At 30.7% G+C, this 24,028-nt stretch overlaps 1 protein-coding gene and 1 long non-coding RNA gene across 3 annotated transcripts; both read left to right on the top strand.

Moving 5' to 3' along the window:
- The first annotated feature begins 3,736 nt into the window (after nt 1–3,736).
- On the top strand, nt 3,737–11,602 carry LOC143058244 (uncharacterized). 2 transcript variants are annotated; one of them, XR_012972965.1, is made up of 6 exons: nt 3,737–3,836; nt 3,917–4,026; nt 5,348–5,418; nt 7,065–7,322; nt 8,310–8,435; nt 11,376–11,602. It is a non-coding gene; the product is annotated as an uncharacterized LOC143058244 (long non-coding RNA). The 2 variants fall into 2 exon arrangements; XR_012972964.1 differs by lacking the exon at nt 3,737–3,836 and having other exon boundaries at nt 3,889–4,026.
- A 1,999-nt stretch (nt 11,603–13,601) lies between these two features.
- LOC143058963 (uncharacterized) lies at nt 13,602–23,234 on the top strand. The gene is made up of 6 exons (XM_076232438.1): nt 13,602–13,890; nt 16,462–16,530; nt 17,769–17,839; nt 18,255–18,536; nt 20,152–20,259; nt 23,023–23,234. Exons 2-6 carry the CDS (start codon nt 16,489–16,491, stop codon nt 23,192–23,194), a joined length of 675 nt encoding a protein of 224 aa, XP_076088553.1. The 5' UTR covers nt 13,602–13,890; nt 16,462–16,488; the 3' UTR covers nt 23,195–23,234.
- The last annotated feature ends 794 nt before the right edge of the window (nt 23,235–24,028 follow it).

Genomic DNA, 24,028 nt, shown 5'->3' with positions numbered 1-24,028 from the left:
CTTAAATTGGGTTCAATTGTCAATTGTAGAGTTGTTCTTTTCGAAATAAAATGATTGCTGCCTATGCAAAACATGATAAATTGAATATAGTTTTAAGGTGGTACATAACACTACAGAGAGATATATCAGCTGAAAGTTTTAATCACGTTCTGTTGTTAAGGTGACCAGAAGCTTCTCAATGAACCAAATTAGAGTTTGTCAAAAGTAAAATAACAAAAAACATAAGCTCCGAGGAAAATGCAAAACAGGAAATCCGTAATTAAATGGCAAAACCAATAGTACAAACATTTCCGACGAATCGATAACAACAGTCATAGTCATGACTTTGAACAGCGGTATACTACTGCTGCCTTTATTTGGTACAGGCATTTTCTTATGTAAAATAAACGGGGGATTAAACCTGGTTTTAAAGCTAGCTAAACCTCCGACCTGTATGACAGTCGCATTACATTCTATTATATTGACGACGATGTGTTAACAAAACAAACAGACATCATAGGAAAAAATGTCAAAAAAAAGGATACAGCAGTTATCATTCTGTCATAATCTCAATCGCTATAAAAAACAAACAAATATGTAACAAAGAAACACAAAAAGACATATAGACAAAACAAATTAGCAAAATGAATGACAAATATACAAAAAAATAACCATAGCAAACCATGACCGGATTTACATGTACAGTGACAGTCATTTGACGATTTGTACAAAGACAAACAAAATGGCAAATAGACTAACTGAAACTGACTATATAAATCCAATGATTTTTTTTCGTTAAAGTGTGTGGTAAAAGTGTTTTTGACATTTTTACATTTTTTCTCAAAAGGTAAAAGCAGATCTTGTGTCAAAATTTCATGAAAACTCAACGAGTCAAATTAATTTTAGTCAAGGTGTTTGGTACCATCTAAATATTGGGGTGTTTTTTGTTATTTTGACAGAAAATAGGCTTTTAATATCAAACGCTGTTTTACCTTATAAAAAGATTAAATGTAGTCAAAAGTTTTCGTCAACTACAAAATTGAACAATTGACGTTTGTTTTTGTAAACGTATTGGAGTATACTGAAATAAGATCAGTTAATAAGAACTTTATTGATGACGTAACTGTTTCATTTAGTTACACTGGTTCCATGTAAAACACTGATTTAGGACTTTCCAATTGAAATAAAAATGAAATACGTAGTTCATTAAACATCATTCGTTGAAATCATCCAATCCAAATGTCGGATCAAATGTTGATAATATGAAAAGGAAACTTTCAGTTCTTTGTATCGTTAGTTACTAATCTATTGTGGAATAAATAGAAATGCTTCACTACTTTTTTGTTAATGTTTGATCCCAAGGTCCGTAATGTAGGATACATTTAAATTATGCTTTTATAAAATGTGCCTTAAAACATGGTAATAAGTGTAAGTAGACCGAATACTTAGTATTAGTTTTATGTAACCATTTATTATTTTTGAAGTGAAAATACATTATTGTTCAATTTAAATTCACTTGTTAATAGCATAATATTATATGAACATAAAATGTAAAAAAACGTAGTGACAAAAATAAATGTAAAAAAAATAGTGAAAAGTCCATTTAACCAAGTTTGTAAATTTAAACCAGAACAATCCCCCTTCATTAACCAATGCAAATGCACCCTCTTGCCTCAGTGACACTGTTTATTTGATAACTTTGACAGAAACGATAAATTTGTGTTGTAAAATAGAGATTATACAATCAGGTAAGATTTCTCATTTATTGTGAATTTTATCCTAAGGATGATACTAGTTTATATTAAAAATAATCCAGTAAACCCTACTTAAACATTTTTTTTCTGTCCGATACGCTTTTTCATTTACTTTCATTAGGAACATAATATATCTTACTTTAGGTAAAAAAAAACAAGAAGATCCAAAGGATAAGATGTATGTATTAATCTCCGCATTTTATGAACATAAAATGTAAAAAAACGTAGTGACAAAAATAAATGTAAAAAAAATAGTGAAAAGTCCATTACACCAAGTTTGTAAATTTAAACAGAACATGGCGTTGTCAGTTTGTTTTATATTTATGAGTTTGACTGTCCCTTTGGTATCTTTCGTCCCTCTTTTATGATACTGCGTCGCATAGAAATTGACATTATGCAAATGCATATCATTACATCTGTTAATTTATTCAGATTGAATAAAACCCGACGAAAATTATGCAATTAAAAGTTTGAATAATAAGTTGGTATCAAAACCCTACAAAACAGACAATTTTCCATCTTTTATTTCATTTATACCTATTCTAAAATCAACTAAAGTCTTATAAATGTAAATGATGCGTACATTTGTGTAATATCTATCTATATACTTATTTCGTATGATATATATAATTTCTTAAATTGTTACTACTGGATTATCGGATTTCTTTAATTGGGATATTTCTTGGCGATAACTTTAAAATGAGATTTTTACTATCAAGATTGGATAAATAAACCATGACTGACTATCTAAGAATATGTTTCTCTAAGGATTATCAAATAACTTTTAATTTTTGATAAACGAAAAACTCTTCGAGTGCATTACACATTCAACACTGTTAGAACATTTTGATTCATTCGGTAAGCTGATAAAAGTTATGACCTGTAAACTCATTCAATCATCTTCTGAGATCATCAATTAAATTTATTTATGGGTCAAATTGCAACAAAATTAGAGAAACGAATTTATAACACATGTCACGAATACTCTACGATGAATGTCATCAATGCAGGAATACAACTATCATTCACAATAACTTGATTTTGATTTGATCTAGTTGCATTACAGATTCGGTGCACAGCTTACAGTAGATATGTAAAACATGTTGATAAAAAGATTCAAGTGTAAGCAAGCTTCAAATAACACATGTTCTACTGTAACAAAATTAAATACATGTATGTATATCTTATATTTAATTAATGAAAAATAGTATATTTATTGATCAAAACAAAGATGCATATTCATTTTGTGTGTAATGTCTCATAAACATATCTAAATATGCAATTTGTTATATGTTTTGTACAGAAACAGCTTAACTCGCAAACCAAACCATTGTATCCTTGAAACAATTTAATAAAGGCTTTAGTTATTTGTGCTTATTTGTGGTAACGAAATTCCTAACTTTTAGATTTACCAATAAAACATTTAAGAAATGCTGTATTTACTCATAGTCCTTAATAGTGTATCAACAAACAAATACCGTCAAATAGATTTTGTACATTTCAGTAAAGAATCCTATGAAATATAAACACAGTTAGATGAGACCAAAGAAAATTAATGTCCCAAAAAAGGGGGGAAAATATAGGAAACGAAAAATAGGATATTTCTGGTAATGGTGTCTTGTACAGCATGTACAGATTCGACCGAAAAATAACAATCTCAAAATAACTAGAAGGAAGTTATTTTTAAAAGTAATTTTACATGGTCGTTGTTACAGTATATTTAGTGAATTCTTGAAATTTTAAACCAGTAATATCGACAGGGTAACGGTACCTATTGTTACATGTTTTAAATAAATTGGGGTTAAACTTATCTTTATCAGATCGGTACCATTACAATAATTTAGTATTTTTTAATTGTTATACACAATGATATCGACAGTAATCAACATAAAGATGAACTCTTTGACATCATGTTTTAAAAGTTAAACTGCCTTTATGATTTTGTAGTTAATATTTTGCAAATGAAATGACATTGCAAGTTAGCAGGATTTTAAAAACAAATCTATACTTCCGTTTTAAGTTAATTTATATAGTCGTTTTTTTTTTGTTTCTTTTTTAATTGGTGTAACACAAATTAACTAAAAGGAAAACATATATTACAAAGCAAGTATTTTTTGTACGGTATTAAATATTTGAGAGAAAATGAAAACGGTATGATTTTTATTATACTTGTTTCCATTTAGGTACATTTATACGTAGTTAACAGGAAGATCCAAAGATATTAAACATCTTAACTTAGGAATTACGTACGAAATACGTTTGGAGAATGGGAGACCGCTGTGCTAATATATGGGTAAGTAAAAGTTCAATACATAGTTTATCATGTATCATTATTGTAGCTGGATACTACCATATATAAAGCTATTAGCATCATTATGAAAATCAAAAATATATGCCGTGAGTGCCAAACAGACAACAAACAATTAAGGATCGGAGTACAAGGATGACGTACAACAACCATTCAATTTTCGATAGCTTAAACGCAACTATAGATTATTCTTTTTTATATTCTCATTTACATATACAAGTATGCAATATTTATAAACTAAATGTATATATAAAAAAGAAGATGTGGTATGATTGCCAATGAGATAACTGTCCACAAGAGATCAAAATGACACAGACATTAACAACTGTATGTATACCAAAACTTCATTTAAGACTTCATTATCTAAATATTAATTGCAATCAGAAAGTTGAAATGAATTACGCTAAGTATAATGTTCAAATCACTTGGTATGCATTGAAACCCTCTTTTTGTTAGTGTTTCAATAAAGGCTTACACTCGTCTGACTCAGCATTCCTTTTTTTTTTAACCAAAACCAAAACCGTTCTACGTTATCAGGATTCACTTGTACAACTAGATTCCACTTTTGTATAAATGTTTTATCATTATGGCAGTTGTTATATAATAGTTTCTTTCTATGTATATTGCATTGTCGTTTGTTTTTTGTTGCACCTCATTGTGTCTGTTGTTTCGTTGTTTTCCTCCAATAGATGAATGTAGCCCTTGGTTTAAGTTTTTAATGCGGATTTGTTTTCTCTCCATCGATTTATTAATTTTAAACAGCGGTATACTACTGTTGCCTTTATTTATCATCTCAGATATTAAAAATAGTTTTTTTGATATTGTTAATTAGGTAGAGAACACAAACACGATTTATACACTGAAAGTCTAACAAAACTTAAAAAAAAAACAACAAAAGAAAGAGGAGAAACTTAGACGCAAAAAGAAAAAGAATCAGACACGGTGATTTACTGCTTGTCGTCATCTGAAGGTTAAATAACTTGACAATCTCCCAACTTTTCAGAGCACCTGAGATCAAACCTTGTTTGGTATGGTTCGTGTTGCTCAATTTTGCGCGTTTTGCGTAACGTTTGTGGCATTGTTAGTTTGCTTTCGATTGATTTGTTTCAATATTCCTTTAATATGTTTTGCATTTCTTGTAAAATATCTGTTTTAATGTAAACATGGTGATTTGTTGTAATTATTTGTCACAGGCTAACATATAGAACTTTGCAAAAATCCTAAAAAGATCTTAACATTTATTCTGAATGTAGAAGTATGTTTTTATATTTTACACATCATCAATGTAACTATCATTGTTTTAAAGGTATGTCTTGCCATAACATTCATTGGAATAAGTTTGGCACTGGTTGGCATTATTTGCTGGAGAGAGTTTCTGTAAGTTCCTTTTTTAAAGTCTTATATTGCCTAATATGAAGCAAGTTTCATTTTTTTTATGATACACTTTTGATAAAAATTATTTTAAGGCGATACATGTTGTATGAGTTTCCAAGATAAAAAGTAATAGTGGTTGTTTCCAAACAGATATACGATGCAACGATTTTATCAGGAAATCAACGATAATGGAAGGGGAACATTATCATTGTTTTTCAAGGGTCATAATCATTGATAAAAGAATAAAATCATAAAACACTGAACGCCGAGGATAATTCTAAAAAGAAAACCCCTAATCGAATGCCAAAATCATAAGCTCAGACACATCAAACGAATGAATAGCAACTTTCATATTCCTGACGTGTTACAGACATTTTCTTGTGTAGAAAATAATGAATTAAACCTGATTTTAAAGCTAGATAAACCTCTCACTTGTATTCAGTGATAAACTAAGGCAATATGATGATGCCGATGTTCAAATCTCTAAAATTAATTCCGAATACAAATAAAAGGACTCATTAAAAACTGCAGGTATCACAGTGTCATCACAAGAAAAACTGAAAAGATAAATGAAATTGAGAATGGAAATGGGCAATGTGTCAAAGAGACATTAACCCGACCATAAGACAGACAACAGCCGAAAGCTACGAATAGGTCTTCAATGCAGCGTCTTTCAGCTGGTCCTTAATCAAATATGTTTACTAGTTCAGTGAAAATGGACGTCAATCTAAACGTCCGATGTCAGAGGTATCAAAAGAAAATAAATAAAATGGCAATAATACATAAATAACAAAAGACTACTGGCAATTATTGACATGCCAGCTGCAGACCTCATTAAAACTGATTGAAAAATTAAGTCTTAATCATATGAATATCAAGCACAATTCCTCACGTTAGGGGTTTAGTATAATAAAATCATAAAATATATGAGAAAAACATATAACCGTCAACAACTGGTTTTAGAATACAGGTATTTAATTCCGACGGAGAGACCCTATAAGTGAATCAATATTAAAGCCAAAATATGCAATCTTTCATGACCTGACACCAGTATCGTTACTATATTCCTTCTTAACAAGTCTTTTTAAAGGTTTTGCTAGCTATTAAGGGGAAAATATAAAAAAGAAGATGTGGTATGATTGCCAATGAGACAACTATCCACAAGAGACCAAAATGACACAAACATTAACAACTATAGATCACCGTACGGCCTTCAACAATGAGCAAAGCCAATACCGCGTAGTCAGCTATATACTTACATTTTTGTGCTTTGTAAAGAATATAACAATAAAAGATTGGATGTGAAATTCCTGAACGTATAAGAAGTCTGCATGTAAAGTTAAATTAACAAATGATTGTTCTTGTACCGATGATAACATTTAGTAAATAGTCATCAAAGGTACCAGTATAGTAAATGTTTTGACAAGTTTGTGATTTCGGAAACCCTAATGTAATTATTTTTCAGTTATACATAGCCTTCTCTCGCGTAAATCTAATACGTTGTTACATACACGAGCGAAACGTACATGTTGAGATATATGAGTACCATAAATCGGGCAAGGGCACGTCACCTTAATAAAAAAGATAACCACATTATAATTAACCACACATCTGCGAATAGAATTGTTTAAAATTTATCTGCATTTCAGATTGAAGGAGAAGGAAACAGATACAAGAATAACTCGTGAAAATCTTATTAAATACTATCCCACCATATATGGTATTTATACAACTAATATTTCCTACGAAGAGATATTGTTAAAAGGTGCGAAACGTCTTACGCCTACTAATGAATATTTCAATTCTAATAAGAATTGCAGTTTCAAGTGTGTATCTAATGCAGTAGGACGTGCATCTAAATCGGACCACAACCGTGCAGGTGTTTACAACCATGGATGTTGTCAATCGTAAGTGATGTTTTGATTGTTTAGTCACTTTTGTAATTTTAAGACAGCAGGCATTGATACAATGGCATCATTCTGTCTTGATTAAAAATATTTAACCATTTTTTTAAGAGTGGACTTTTTAAATTTATTTTCCTCTAAGTTCCGTATTTTTGTGAGTTTACGTCCTTGTTATAGAAACTAGACAAACACTAGTATATTCTTGTCAAAAAGTCATTATTAAAATTAAGACGTGTGGTATGATTTCAAACAAGATATCTTTTTACCATTGTAAAACATTCAATTCAAAGTTGAAGAGCATTGAGGACCCAAAATTCCAAAACGTTGTGCCAAATACGTCTAAGGTTATATTCTCCTGGAGGTAAGAAAATCCTTAGTTTTTCGAAAAATTCAATATAGTCACGCCTTCAAAAATGAGAAAATAAGACAACCACGATATTATTGGACCCTGAATTGTGACAGGTACATATCTAATGTTTGTGAGAGCAATCCCGGCCTGCCCTTACCAGATGTGTTTAAGCACTACAGAATAACAAAGTAAAGTTCATTTAAAAACTGCACGTAAAAGATCGGCACAACGCATTAAAACAACTAGTATACAAACAAAAGATTCTAAGCATTGTTTCAAGAATACTCGAAGTTACTAAATGCTAGTAAAAAAAAAATAAAACTAATTTATAAAATATGTACTTCTAGACTTAACCTTGAATTTGTTTTGTGCACAGGATATCCGGTTATACGTATGTAGTCATATATACAACTATGGTCAGGATATAAATAATTGTTCATTTATACCAAGAGCAAACGTATAATACTGTTATAACTGAAGAATGTTGTCTTAAAAGAAAGTTGAAATATACAAAAAGGACACCCAGACATTAGCCGAAAAAATCACTGAAAACGTCATTTCTTTCAATCGTAATGCCATCACATGTGAGGGAATTGATTATAACCAATTGTCATCAACTTTTTACATTTATTTGTTTTCAGAAAACGAGCCATTGAATCACCTGCATTCTATCGAAACATAAATGGCATAACTAGGGCAATCGTACAGTTCAATGATACACAACAGATGATAAACTTGCCGCAGGTATTCTGGAAAGAAGAATGCAGGTAATACTAATGACTGTAGAAGAGAGGCTGAAGATACCACAAACTCATAAGCAGAAAATAACTGAAAATATAATCCAAAGGTTACACTTTTATAAGAGACAAACAATCACCTAGCTCTTTAAATAAGCATATCGAGTTATTTGTATATTTTTAAACCTGTGAAAAGTTAGTGTTACCCTTCCGGAGCACCCGAGATCACTCCTAGTTTTTGGTAGAGTTCGTGTTGTTTATTCTTTAGTTTTCTATGTTGTGTTATGTGTACTATTGTCTGTCTGTTTGTCCTTTTCATCTTTAGCCATGGCTTTGTCAGTTAAGAGTCGATTTATGAGTTTGACTGTCCCTCTGGTATCTTTCGTCCCTCTTTTAGTGCAATTAAAAAACCACATTTTTACACACTGCATATTGTAGCGTGCCGTTGCTTTTTTTCCGTTGCTTAATTTATTATGTTTCAAGATTTGTGCTGCTCTGGTTTCTCTTTGTTGTTATGGTTTTCATGTTAGAGAGACTATTTGTTGTACTGGTTTAATTTTCATACTAGATATTTATAGTATTGGTTTGTTCTTGTAGAAAAACAATCAGTTGTTCTGTTGTCTGTGTAGACAAGCTATCAATTAATATGATTTCAATTTAACCAAGCCATTGGTTTTAATGATTTATTTTTCAAAAAAGTTTTTGACGTTGATTGTATTGGTTTTTATTTCAGACAAATGGTCCGAGAACACAATTAATTCGTAGTGCATTTCTTTTAGAACATAAATGAAAATAAAAAAAATCCCACCTGCGCTTTCTCAATGAAATTTTTACAGTGTGTTGAACTACTTTTGGGACAAATTATATCAAAAATATAGAAAACTTCATCGCCTCTAACTCAAAATATGGACAATTTTGTGTTTAGGGTGTCTTGAAATCTTTTGACAGCTTCCGAAGTGCTAATTTTTAACCTTTTTCAGCTGGACCAAATCACTACTTTCCTGTAAAATTCTGGACCCAAATTTTTTTACAGTGTAGTTTCACCCCCCTACTTACAATTTGAGGCATTAAACATGGAGAAATAAATTTGGAAGGGGTATAAAAATTATTGGCAAGTAACCCACTGTTAACACTAGGGACTATATTCGTGAACAACGAAAATCAAGGGACGACAATTGTGGTCTCGGACCTAATAGGATAGAAAGAGTTGACAAATCTTAAAAAAACTTGGTATGACCAAAGCTTAATAAATTATAACACTGCTTGCAAAGTTTCATAACAATAGGATATATATTATAGACAATATGCTAAATTCTATACTCATCTTTGCGTGTTTAATTTTGACGTTAAAATTGAATAATTTCAACTATCAACATTTTGGGCTTTGAAAATTAAAATATTGCAAAAAAATACTTTTTAAATGCCCTAATATATCATTTATTATGTATTAAAAGCAATAGAGTACTCATTTGATATATCAGACTTAGCATAATTATTCAAAAGTCAAATTTATATCAGCCTGGGCCTAAAAATTGAGGTTTTTCAATGAAAGGGGGCCTTACATGAAGATGTAATATTTTCCAGCAATTTTAAATTTGTGAAGCTTTTAGGTTATAAATAATCCTTACATATGTATTGAATGTACTTTAAATGGAAAGAAAAGTCACAAATAACATATCATATTACTTTAAAAGGGTCTTAAGCCAAGTAAGACTGGAAAGAAATAAGGGTCAATTTAGGCCGTGCCACATATTTACATTAAAAAATGCATATTGAGGCTATAAGAAATAAAAAATTGTGTCTTTTTTATCATTTCTATACTCATGTGACATGATACAACAAATCTGAGCACAAAAAGGCTCTTGCAATTAACTTTTCTTACAGACAGTATGGTATGATACAAAGATTTTTGCCTTTTTAATGAAAAACTTGAATGCAATTTTAGTCTCAACAGGCTTATATCTAAACCACTTGCTATCCTACAGAAGAAAAGAAAGATATTATGTGAGATGGAACAGGTACAATAGACATTGCAAAGTGCTTTTGATACAAATTTAGTGAGGTCTTTATTGTGGACTTCAAATTTTATGTACCAAGAACCCCACTTTTGACTTCATCCAAACAGGGCGTTAAGACAAGGGTCATTTATACAACACATTTTGTACATATTGTCTGAGATAATGTTCTTTTCTGTAGATTCTGAGTTCATAAACAAGCAAAAGAACTAGATAGAGGCATAGAAACACAAGTATTGACACATGAAAACCTGTCAGATAAAAAGTCAGGATGCCATGTATGCATCATTATTGAAAAAGCCTTAAAATGCCTATTTTGACCATAAAATGCCAAAATTGGTCATTTTTGCAGAAATTCTATAATATAAAAGTGTAAATCCTTTAGTTTCATGCTATTTGACAAATTGAAACCACCAAATCATTTAGGGAAGTTGCCAAAGTACAGATTCTATATTTACAGACTTCACCTCTTAGGTCCGAGAACACAATTAATTCGTAGTGCATTTCTTTTAGAACATAAATGAAAATAAAAAAAATCCCACCTGCGCTTTCTCAATGAAATTTTTACAGTGTGTTGAACTACTTTTGGGACAAATTATATCAAAAATATAGAAAACTTCATCGCCTCTAACTCAAAATATGGACAATTTTGTGTTTAGGGTGTCTTGAAATCTTTTGACAGCTTCCGAAGTGCTAATTTTTAACCTTTTTCAGCTGGACCAAATCACTACTTTCCTGTAAAATTCTGGACCCAAATTTTTTTACAGTGTAGTTTCACCCCCCTACTTACAATTTGAGGCATTAAACATGGAGAAATAAATTTGGAAGGGGTATAAAAATTATTGGCAAGTAACCCACTGTTAACACTAGGGACTATATTCGTGAACAACGAAAATCAAGGGACGACAATTGTGGTCTCGGACCAAATTATTTATTGTACTGTTTTCTCTTTCAGTCAAGCCACGCGTTGTACTGGTTGCCGTTGTCACTACATTGATCAAGCCACTTCAGCAGTTGTCTACAAAACAGGATACACGTCAGCAACAGCCATATACATTTCTCATTTGGAAATAGATATATTTTATTTGCATGGATGCTGTAAATGCATTAACGTATAACACGTCTACAATAAGTGACACTGTACATAATCCAGTAAAACTGTATTTGTGTTTTTAATGAAAATTTTTACATTCTTATATATCCAATTATACCCCTCAACAAAATACTAAAAAAAGGTAATCGTTATAATATTTACCATGGACAAGAATGACAGAAGAAACCTACTAACCATATCTAATAACAGTATGTTCTTCGTAAAAAAAACTTATCAAAGAAGAATTATTATTTCTAAAAGTTATCATAATATTGGGTATGGCTAAGAACCAAAAGTTAAATCATTTAAATAAACAGATAGATTATTAAACATTATATGAACACATCCAGAAAAGTGTGTAGAAAATAGAGACGATATGGGTAAAGGAAAAATACGTGTAATCACAAGATATCTGATTCGTTTAAGTACACAATCAAAGATGCGTTCATAGTGTAAACGTAAGTGATCGTCGTGAGCTGTAATGTTTGTACAGGTTAGAGTCTAAAGATTACAAAGGCACATTCAAACTCATAAGTTGAAAATAAGCTGACAATGTCATATCTTAATAATAAAAAGGAAAGAGACAAACAACAGAAGACAGAAATATATAGAAAACTACAGACTGAACCATACAAGACCATTTTCAAATTGCGGTTGATCTCAGGTGCTCTGGAAGGGTAAGTAGATCCCGCCCCCCCGTATGTGTAACCCATCGTCATTCGCATGTGAGTTCATCCCAAGTGATAAGTCGAAATGGAAGGTCATATTCATTGAAAAGGGGATATTGTAATAATTAGAACATATATGTTGTCATCTATGAAATCCATAATATTCAATTCATTGCCATCAATAAAATGCCTTAACAATTATTTAACATTATTGCACTAACCTCACTAAATTGGTCAGTTTATGTAATTAATGATATGACGGAAATAAAAATGTGTATTTATTAAACAAGGATATCCGACTACGAACACCCTTACAAGTAACATTGTTTGTTATTGTTTTAACTGTGAAATCACAAACCTACGAAAAAATACAATTACAAAAGATTCATATTTTGAAATACATGAATTGTCCTGTCAAATCTCAAAGACACAATGGCGCATTCATCGACGAACAGAGCTACTTCTGTTGGCTAAATTCAAATTAGAAATCACAATAAAAACTAAGAAAATTCTTCAGTGTTATATTTCTTTCCTTATGTCTAAATGTTACATCAGTATTGAAATACGTTTAACATTAAAACTTTGGTTTCAAATAAACATCTCAACACTGCAGTTGTGTGCTCAAATGTCACACCGGAAAAGAATATTAATTGGTGGTAAGGATTGTCATTTTACATCCGAAGGTCGGAGGTTCTGGCCGAAAACCACGGCTTTCTCCACTATATAAAACTGGCCTGAACGAAATAATCAGAAGTGTTGAACGTGGTTTTTAACATCAAATATCAATTATCAAAATATGAACAGGAGAGGATACAAAAAGGAAAATAAAAGCACGAGACAGGGAAAGTTAAGATACCTTAAAACTTCTTTTCATGGGGTTCTACTTTGCATAGTTTTCATAGCTTTCGCAAGTGACTTTAACTACGAATTCGGGTGTCCAACGAAAATAATATAATTACTGTTGCCAAATTTGGACATGGAGAGATCCCCAGGTAGGTATGACTTCATGGATACGGGAAAATACACTTGAGATTACATCCAATAACAGCAAACGTTTTATGAACTACACAACTTTAGTCAGAATTTTGTCCATTCAAATTCTAAACTGTACATCTTTTTAACGTTTTAATTCTCATGAAAAGTGTGATCCATAAAAATCTTACTTCTGATGATGATATGAGATGACGAAGTGTTCATTCATCTTCTCTGAATTATCATGCGAAAATAAAAAAAAATATTTCCATACTTGGTATGCATAAAAAGTACTTTCAAAGGAACTGCATTAAATAACAAAATATGAGACGTTATATCATTGGATGGCTAAATATGATGATTTAAACAATTACCGAATAATAAATGAACTGATAGGTAATATAAAAATAATAAATGTAATAAAACATTTCTCATAATATATCCGCATCTTTTCAAAAAATAAAATCTATCGAAAAATCATATCATAAACATCCATTTATAGAATTTCCACAATGTACTAGATAATAGTTTTTAATGACGATAAGACGCATTTTATGATCAAGAGGTATTTAGGCCTACCAAAAGGGAAGGTTTAAGCAGGTGATGATTTATATTGATAGACCGGGATAAATGGCAATACAACTTTTTTGATCTATGATAAAACAAGCATGATTTGATGAAGAATATAGATGCATGTACTGGATACGAGTTATATGTATCTAAATTATTAAACAAAGGTAAGCTTATTTAATATATATCACATAACAAAATGTATTTTGCTAATTTTGGAAATATAAAATGATCTGCATATTCCAGACAATAATGGTCAACGTTTTGAAGACTAGCAAGTTATAGATATTGATCATTATTGTAAAATCTTTTCGTCAGTATTCAGACAAAAAGAAATTGAAATTAATGTTTATTCAAGAAATATTTTATTCTTGAATAGTACAAAATGCTTTATACTTTCATTTATTTGAAGACAAAATGTCGCATTTCAAGTTGAATGTTTGCAAAAACTGTTCTTAAATATTTGACAAAAAATAGATAACATTACAGTATGACTTTTAGTTTCAAGATATTGACTGATTAAATTCCCAAAATTAACACACTACAAAACCCCAAAAGTTATTTGAATAAAGCTGTCAAAGAGCTATCAATTATGAGGAAATTTAATTTGTGATCATTTATATGGATCAAAAAGCCGGAATTTAACGTCTGAATGTATATATTTAAATGACACATTTTAGTTAATGTAGCGTTTAAATGTATATGATAGGTGATAAAATGAATCTGGAACCATTAAATAGAAATATGTTACAACGAATAGTTAAATGAGGACCGAAAGGGTAATAATTAAATTGAATTATCGTCGTGTGAGTCTTCTATGTTTTATTTTGTAACACACAATGAAAAATCTAAAAAGTTGAGACCGAGGTGCAATGGTCTATGTCAATGTATCATCTTGCTACACAACTATAATACAATTTTATTTTTTTTATTTTTTTGTATTTTTCCAACTTCCCACTTTCCATTTCCGCATACTTACTGTATCATCTTGGCAACTGAAATTCAGTGAAAACATATTATGTTACTTTTATCTCTCCACTGTTATTCAAGAATTTTTTGGCGAAAACGATTGCTATCAAAATCACCTTTAGTAATACTATGCTTAAATAATTTCCAAGATTGGAACTCAATCTATCAGTAATTCTAACCAAACAAGCGTTACAGAATAAATGATATTACAGATTTTATTGTTGAAGATCATCAATAGAATTAAAAGAAATCATATCTGAAACAAAATATTTTGTTTACAGTTTTCCATCTCAAGAAAAGTGGTCGCTTTACTCATTTAAAGTGCATGCTTATAAACAAAACGTTGTACAGAGACTTGCTCTTTAAGACCCCAAAGTTGATTCCAAAATATTTGATTATACCTCAGACCTATAATTAAACCTTATATTATATTATACAACGCATGCTCAAGTTCAGTTTGTATTGTTATATTTATTGTATTGTGGAGAAGACTTTATAAGTATGTTTTACTTGTGTCTGATCCTTTTTGCTTTGAGCGAATAAAATATGTTTAAACTAAAACTAAACCTATATTTATGATAGTGTGTATTCAAACGGCACATTAAATTTCTAATAAAATCATGAGGGAGTTAATTAATATCATTCAATGCAAAACAATATACTTTGCAAACAAGTCTCATTTATGAGACCTAGTTATAAATATTTAGAAAATAATCACCTGACGATCAGTTTACATTATGTATGTATGTGCCTGTCCCAAGTCAGGAGCCTGTAATTTAGTGGTTGTCGTTTGTTTATGTGTTGCATATTTGTTTTTCGTTTATGCTTTGTACATAAATATGGCCGCTAGTTATCTCGTTTAAACTGTTTTACAATTTCATTTAGGGGTCTTTCATAGCTCACTATGCGGTATGGGCTTGCCTAAGGCTGTACGGTGACCTGTAGTTTTGTTAAGGCTGTACGGTGACCTGTAGTTTTTAATTTATGTGTCATTGTGGTCTCTTGTGGAGAGTTGTCTCATTGGCAATCACAACACATCTTCTTATTTTATAAAAAGACACTCAAAAGACAACCCCAATTGTGATTTATTCGTATGTGAGATTTCAACACAGAAACGAATATTTTGATACTACGTTTCATTAAAAAAATCTACTATCTTTTGTCATCACTATTAAAGTTACAGTGGCCAACAAAAAGGCATGACAAAGCAACTTTTGATTGGAAAATTAAACAGTAAATAAACTATAGATTTACCAAGACATCTCCTTCTTTAGTATTATTTAGTATATGTAAACGTGCTCAAATGCAAATAGCACCAATCCATTATCGCGTAAAGGAATTTTCAAACACGAGGAAAAACGTTAATAAAATAAATATAAAACAAGTATTAGAGAATATTTAAAGATGATCATGTTAAAGTGCATAACAAACCATTGTACTTGCCGACTTTATTTGTATGTTTACCTATTTTAATACCTAGATAAAGCTTGCCATTGATAAATGTTAAGCTTGATTGATATACTCGTGAGAAGATTATTGATATGTTCTTTAATAACATTTGGTTGAAATTAACATGTTTAAGATGTCCAATAGAGCTAAAATAGTTTTTTTCTTCTAATCTTCAAAGTACACAAATACAACCATTTGTTAAAAAGCTATCAGCTAGTTCCCACGAAATAAGAGGACGTAAATATTTCTTTTAGAGCTAAAAAACACACAAAAGGGAAAGTACATAGCTATTTAAAGAAATATTTTGAATTATATTTCAGAATGACAGTGTTAATGTTTTATGATAAATGTATGTTACAGAAATGGAACCAAAGTGTGATAAGATATTCGTAAGTTTAATGCATATCTAGTAGGCAGATACATATTCAGTCAATGCAGATGAACGATACCTTGGGCAATACAAATTCCTTAAGAAGAAAAAGACGAACAACAGTCCTAAACACTTTTCACAAGAAAATGGCAATTGTTGAATACAAACCCCACAATAAAAAAACGGATATATATCAAGTCACTGCTCATAGGACCAGTACTGCATTGTCTTTCAACCGCAATGCGTGAAGGCAGAGTTTTCTATTGTTGTGAAAGGTTACATCTAGCGCTCTTGCTTTAGTTTTGTTTTCATGTTTTTTTTTGATAAAATCTTTTTTCATTTTGTGTTTTGTTTAATGTTGTTTGAAAGCTTTTGAATATAACTTCGACTAAATGAATAAACACATGTTCATAAGCCTCCTTTTATCGTTTAAATGAATCAGATGATATATGCACTAAACATATCCAGTACAGTTCTCTAAGACATTTTACCAAACATTACACATAAGGCTAGACTATATCCTCAAAGATGTCACAGTTCTTTATAAAGAGAAAAGAGCTAAATATATGTCTTCGGCTGCACAGAAGTGTAGCCTTTCATGTGATAGATATTGCATTAGTTAAACATTAATATTGCGCATGCGATTTATTTATGTTGACACTTTTTAGTAGTAAGGTTGTATAGGAGTTTATTTTTGTACAATGCAAAAGTCATAAACACAGAAAGTACTTAGGAAGCGTTTCATTTAGATGAATATATTTAATGTCATCTTATTTGACTACTTATATTTGTCAAAAGTTCAAATTGTTTGCTCTTTCAATTTTCTTTTAACTTTGCGAAATGAATAGGAGGTAACTAAGAAATTGTTTAAATGATAATGGAATATACAAAAAATTGTTCTATTTTGTGTTATAGCAGGACATGTTTTTAACAGTAAGTCGATTAAAAAAAACACAATTGAACAAAACATGTTTAAGGTCCGAAATGTAATATAGAGTAGAAAGTTCTGACAAATAAACATACTTCATATCTTGTCAGAAACTAGAATAGACTTCTAATCTGTTATGATTTGTTCATGTAGTATAGATTATAAAGCGATCTTTAGAACTTCCCTGCTAGATAAGAAACATATTTTTGAACTATAAATTGAATATTTTAATATGCTTTCACTGACTTTGTCTACGTCTTCTTTGTACTTTTGTTTAAGTGTTCTTTATTCCAGTATTTAGAGAAAAAAAAACATTGTTTTATTTACAGACAGGACTTACTGCATTCTTCACGCTAACAACAATAGCAGCAGTGGGCGTCCTGGTTTGGCGTGAAGTATTGTATGTACCATTTAACATCTTTTTATTTATCAGTTCAATCTAGAGTAAGGGAAAACAGCATACTGCACTTTAAATATAGTCAAGCATAAGTGGAAAACATTTTTTTTAACATTTGCTATTTTGTTTTTTCACGAATAAACACCGTCTTGAAAATTATTAGCATTTTACATGGTAGTTTTCAGTTCACACATGATTATGAAAGTTTCAATTAAACTACTAGACATCTGCTTTGGATGACTTTTTATATTTCATATACATTTGAATATAAATTTAGAGATACTACAGATGCAAGAAGCTATGGTTCAAATTTAGATCTTATTTCTTATAATTTGTGGCTTGTAAACAATTCGGAAAAGAAATAATTTGAACGTTGTTTTTATGTGTCTTAAATCATTTTTTTTGTTTTACTTTACAGTGTACATAGAACTACCACCATCAATACGATAACTATCAATACAGATACAAATATAACCAAGGATAATCTTATCAAACGTTTTCCTGCAATATTCAAAATGTATGAAAATCGTATCAACTTTCAAAATTTAGTTTTACAAGGAGCAATATTTTTGCAGCCTGTTAATCAGACATTTGACGATGGCAAAACTTGCTCATTTTCATGTAACAACTATAATGGAACAACATTAAATCGACAGAAACGTGCAACAACAAACGACGTTTTTCATGCGTGTTGTGTTTCGTAAGTATAATTATACCTGTATTAAGCAGTAATTTGGCGTCTCTAAATTTATAGATTATTAAGAAAATGAGTTTTCAACTGCTTCCGGCAAAGTTGACCTCATATTGATTTGACTATTATTTGTAGGTTCTGTTCGTTCATAGATATAGGAAGATGTGGTGTGAGTGCCAATGAGACAACTGTCCATCCAAATAACAATTAATAATAAGTAAATCAATATAGGTCAATGTACGGTCTTCAACACGGAGCCTTGGCTCACACCGAACAAAAAGCAATAAAGGGCCCCAAAATTACTTGTGTAAAACCATTCAAACGGGAAAACCAACGGTCGAATCTATATGAAAAAAAACAAGAAACGAGAAACACGTATAAATTACATAAACAAACGACAACTACTGTACATCAGCTTTCTGACTTAGGACAGGTGCAAACATATGCAGCGGGATTAAACGTTTTAATGGTACCAAACCTTCTCACTTTTTCTGAAACAATAGCATAACATCACAACATAGAAAACCACAAGATAAAATATCAATTGGATGGCTTAACTCAATCAAAAAACGTAAATTAACACACTATGAACGAATAAATTTGATCTGCAATACATGAATGCAAATGCACAGTTAGTAAAATATTAGGGACAAACATTCAAGGCAAAAAAAGCAAACAAACAAGTCCAAAAAAAGCCATGGCAAGACACCATCGCGAAATATTTAACCTTTCGAAAATAATCACTTTTGAAAAAAGCCGGTTTTAACAATATCTACAGGTAAATGAAAAATAACTTTGTCGTTTTAGGTTTACTAGTTATGTGTATAAAATTCTTCCAATAACTAGGAATACCAACAAAGTTCTGTCATATAAATACATAATTTAACACTAGATACAAATGGGAGTGAATATCAACAATAAAATTATACAATTTAAGCTAGCTAAAACTTCCCTGTACAGATTTAAGGAGAATAATCTTGACGTTTATACAAATGTAGTATGCAGAAGTGAAAATAAGGAGATATTCCAAATAATCAAAGCTGGTATATAGACAAGATCCATATTAATATAAAATAACAAAAAACATATAAAAAGTATCAACACGTAGAATTAACAAGAAATACGATTTGAGAGTACTCGCAGTTACTGACAGTTAGTTAAAAGCCAAAAACAATTAATAATAAAAACTCATGCATCAGAGACTTATTTTTATCAGCTTCGGTTCTTATACATCCCCGGCATTACGATATTCAACTTTTGGTCGCTTAAGACGTATGAAGTTTATAAAGATTTTTTTCATTTTTTAATGTACCGCTTGTCGTTTAATATTTCTCCATTATTACAAGAATCTGAGCCGCTGAGCTATTGATGACATAAAACAATAACTGTCCTATCGTGGCGTCAGATACTTTTTATTGTGTGGTCGACATTATACGGGACCCTTTGTGATTTCAAGTAATGGCGGACAAAAACCGATAAGGTGTATTGACTCTCACAAAGAGTTCGATAACAAGGAACAATTCCTATCAACATTTATTCCGAACCTCAATTTTTCACTTTGCTATTGTGTGACATTGCATATTATATAAATGTATGATTAAGCACTTTATGATTCTAATTTCAGGAATGTAAATTTCATATCACCAGATAAGATGCATAATATATTAATGGTTCAAAAAGAGCTAGTTCATCTAAACAAATTTCGTCAAGTCTTCAAAAATGACAACTGCAGGTAATAACTGATTTTGTGTCGCCCATGTCTGGAATTATTTTTTCTATGACAATACAGTATGTTGATGATAAATTTATATTGTAGAATAAACCCCAAAAACACTAGTTATAGGATTTAAATTTTAAACACATATTTTGATTCTAAAAAAACATGCAAACCCTACACAGTTAAATTCGTTTAAGTGTTTAAAGGTATTCAGATACATTTTTGTAAATATAGTATTATGCAAATGTTTGGCTTGCAGCCAATTCATTTCCTTTTGGTTGTTTTTCTGACAGTTCAGATTGTTTTTGTTTGTACAAGTAAATAAGCATAAATTGAAAATATAAACATGATAAAAGAGGGACGAAAGATACCAGAGAGACAGTCAAACCCATAAATCGAAAATAGATAAAATGATCTGACAGTTGCAAGTTGTTTAGACTGAAATTGACTGAAAGACTCAACATGTTTTTTATAATTTAATTTTTAGTATTTTAAGAGCTGTTCTGAAAAAAAAAAAATATCTTTTCAGTTCAAATCTGGTTTACTAGTGTACACATTGGTACTCAACAAGCAATTTTTAAATTGCTATAAAATGATATGCTTTCTAAAATTTTCAACATTCATGACTGTTGGATAACGGCTATCGGAGTTACCTTTGATGTGTGTTTTGTAAAGGATACATATGCAACAAAGTTGACTAATTAGATAAATAGGCACACGATAATATAGGGGTTTATTTTACACAATACTGCTAATGAAAACCTGGGATAATCTCTGCTGCTCCGGAAGTGTCGTATGTAGCACCATTCGCATATTATTGATGATAACAACATGCACAAAAATATTAGATATGTTTTTTTTTTACAATAAACAAACTAAAAAAGGTGACATGCCACTATTTCAAACAAATATGGCATTCGACTCTATAGAAAAAGAGACATGCCACAATCTCAAACAAAATGACTCCAAACGGTGACTGGATGGTGTTCGCATACAATACAACCGGTGACACACTCTACTAAATTATAAACATAAGATATGTCCAACAATATAGCTGACTATGCGATATGGGCTTTGCTCATTGTTAAAGACCGTACGGTGAAAATTTTGTTAGTTTCTGTGTATTTGGTCTTTTGTAGAGAGTTGTCGAATTGGCAATCATGCTATCTTATGTAGACGAAACGCGGGTCTGGCGTACTAAATTATAATCCTTGTACCTTTGATAACTATTTACACCACTGGGTCGATGCCACTGCTGGTGGACGTTTCGTCCCCGAGGGTATCACCAGCCCAGTAGTCAACATTTTGGTGTTGACACGAATTTCAATAATGTGGTCATTTTTATAAATTTCCTGTTTACAAAGCTTTAAATTTTTCGAAAAACCAAGGATTTTCTTATCCCAGGCATAGATTACCTTAGCCGTATTTGGCACAACTTTTTAGAATTTTGGATCCTCAATGCTCTTTAACTTTGTACTTGTTTGGCTTTATAAATATTTTGATATGAGCGACACTGATGAGTCTTATGTAGACGAAACGCGCATCTGGCGTACTAAATTATAATCCTGGTACCTTTGATAACTATACCACATATTCTCTATTTGGCAGCTTGTTCTCGTGAGAATTTGACACTTTTTGATTTTTTACAACACACAATTAATATCAAAGAAAAATACAAAAAGATTAATAACGTAATAAACCATGAGAAATTAATTCAAAGTTTAATTGTTACAAGTTAAATATATAATGTTTTATATTAGTTTTAGTTTTATTTCTAAGTTGATGTTTGATGATAAATTTTTCATATACATTTGTATTAAGCATTCAATCCATTGAAGAACTGATAATGTACAAATGATATTTTACCTGTTAGCTTTTTGATTTTATCTCTTAAGAACAATAACATATTTTGATTACCCTTAAAGGAAATTATCTTGTTATCTATACTGTGTGTAGTAACCAATACAAGCCACAGGTAATCGAATGATGGACGTAGAGAACCATCATGATCGACATATATTGTTTTGTCTAACATTTGTAAGAGTTTTAACGAGGCTATACACGTACTTCCCCGTTTTGATGTAGATGATAACTGCACTCGTGACTTTTAATTTTAGGTGTGACTGTCCTTTTTATATCCTTTTTTCCGAATGCAAGATCCGAGTATCTTTGAAAACAGTTCAATAACTACGGTTCTGCTATTTATACAATTGATGATGGTTTTGCCTTCGAAAGCCCGATGTTTTTCCTTTTCTCCTAGCTTGCATAGATTGTTCTAAATTCTACTTCAACGCAATTTTTGAGCATTTAACATTAGTAATCTATGATAAAATACAAACATTAAAGATAAAGCATAGATTAATTTTATTTCATTGGATTGACTTTTCGTGACTTGCGAAGTAATAAAAAAAAACAAAGAATATTTTGAGAACAACTGATTTTGAAGGTATTCCAAAATCAGTATATAATATTAAAAATAAGTACAATGTTGAATTTTAAGTTTGCAGCAATCCTTTTCAAGCGTCATTAGTTTATGAAACGTGGGTTTAAAGTACAAAATATTCATCCTGGTAGTGATGATGGGTTTATTATGAAGGTAAACGTTACCGGTGTTGAATTTTGAAACTATTTTCATGAAACAAATTTCACAAAACTGATGACGAATTTTTTTTCCCGATGCACTTAGTCATTTTTGAAAAAGGGGTCCAACTGATCCATTCAGCATAAATAAATTCTATACCATGATATAACCTAACACCTGTTGTGTTTAATTTTCAGTCAAGCAGTTGGTTGTACCGGATGTACATGTATGCATCAAATGGACTTGGTAACAGCAGTAGTATATAAACAAGGATTTAACAAAAATAACGCAGACAGCATTGATCAGATGGAAATAGATCTATTTTATATGCCCGGATGTTGTAAATGTGTAAATGGTCAAACAAATTGATGACTAATTTTATACTATTAAACCATGTTTAATCACAAAAGTTAGTGTTTCTTATATGTTTATAATTCGTCGTGTAGTGTTTGGTATTCACGCCATTTGGATCAAAAGCATAATAAATGATGGTCCGCTTTGTATGGCTATTATGCGTATAAAGAAAAAAAAAAAAACCCAGGCAACATTATCTCGTTAAATATGGCCATGCTCACGTTTCATCATCGAAATAATCTAGAAATTTTTCAATCGTCACCGGTAAATTGCTTTACAATTTAAGTTTTGAGCGCGGTGTTGGTTTTATAATTCTGAAATATATTTTCGTGATATTGTTTCCCTCGATAGTTACCCCGTACCTATAATTCACATCTAAATCAATACATTTTCACATGTTCGGTTTTAAGGCAGGTCTAGAAAATACGTAACTCTTTGTTTCAAAAGAAAGTTGGTTATTTAATTGTGGTCTTTAAAAGGATCAAGATAACATGTCCCGATAAATCTTAAGTATTGCAAATTAGGGATATCCTAAAGGTAAATACAAATTATACATTCGGTGTTTAGAACTGGAGACAAATTTACCAAGATTTGACATATAACTATTTTTAGAATTTGAGTATCTACAATCATGAATTGTTTAACTTTTGAACACACTTAGAGAATGCTCTTCCTTCACACACCTATGCTATATGAATGATTTTTTTTGAAAAAAAAGGAATGATATTTTTTTAAAACTTGTCAACTTTAGAAATGTTCAAGAATTGCACAACAAAACCTAGAAAAAACCCGATGCCATCCGAATTCCTACTTCTAATTACAATTAACCTCAGAGTGTTATATGTTTCT

The sequence above is a fragment of the Mytilus galloprovincialis genome, chromosome 14, assembly GCF_965363235.1.
Source record: "Mytilus galloprovincialis chromosome 14, xbMytGall1.hap1.1, whole genome shotgun sequence".
Lineage (NCBI taxonomy): Eukaryota > Metazoa > Mollusca > Bivalvia > Mytilida > Mytilidae > Mytilus > Mytilus galloprovincialis.
The sequence above is the reverse complement of the archived record's forward strand: the minus strand, read 5'-3'. Positions and strand labels throughout refer to the sequence as shown.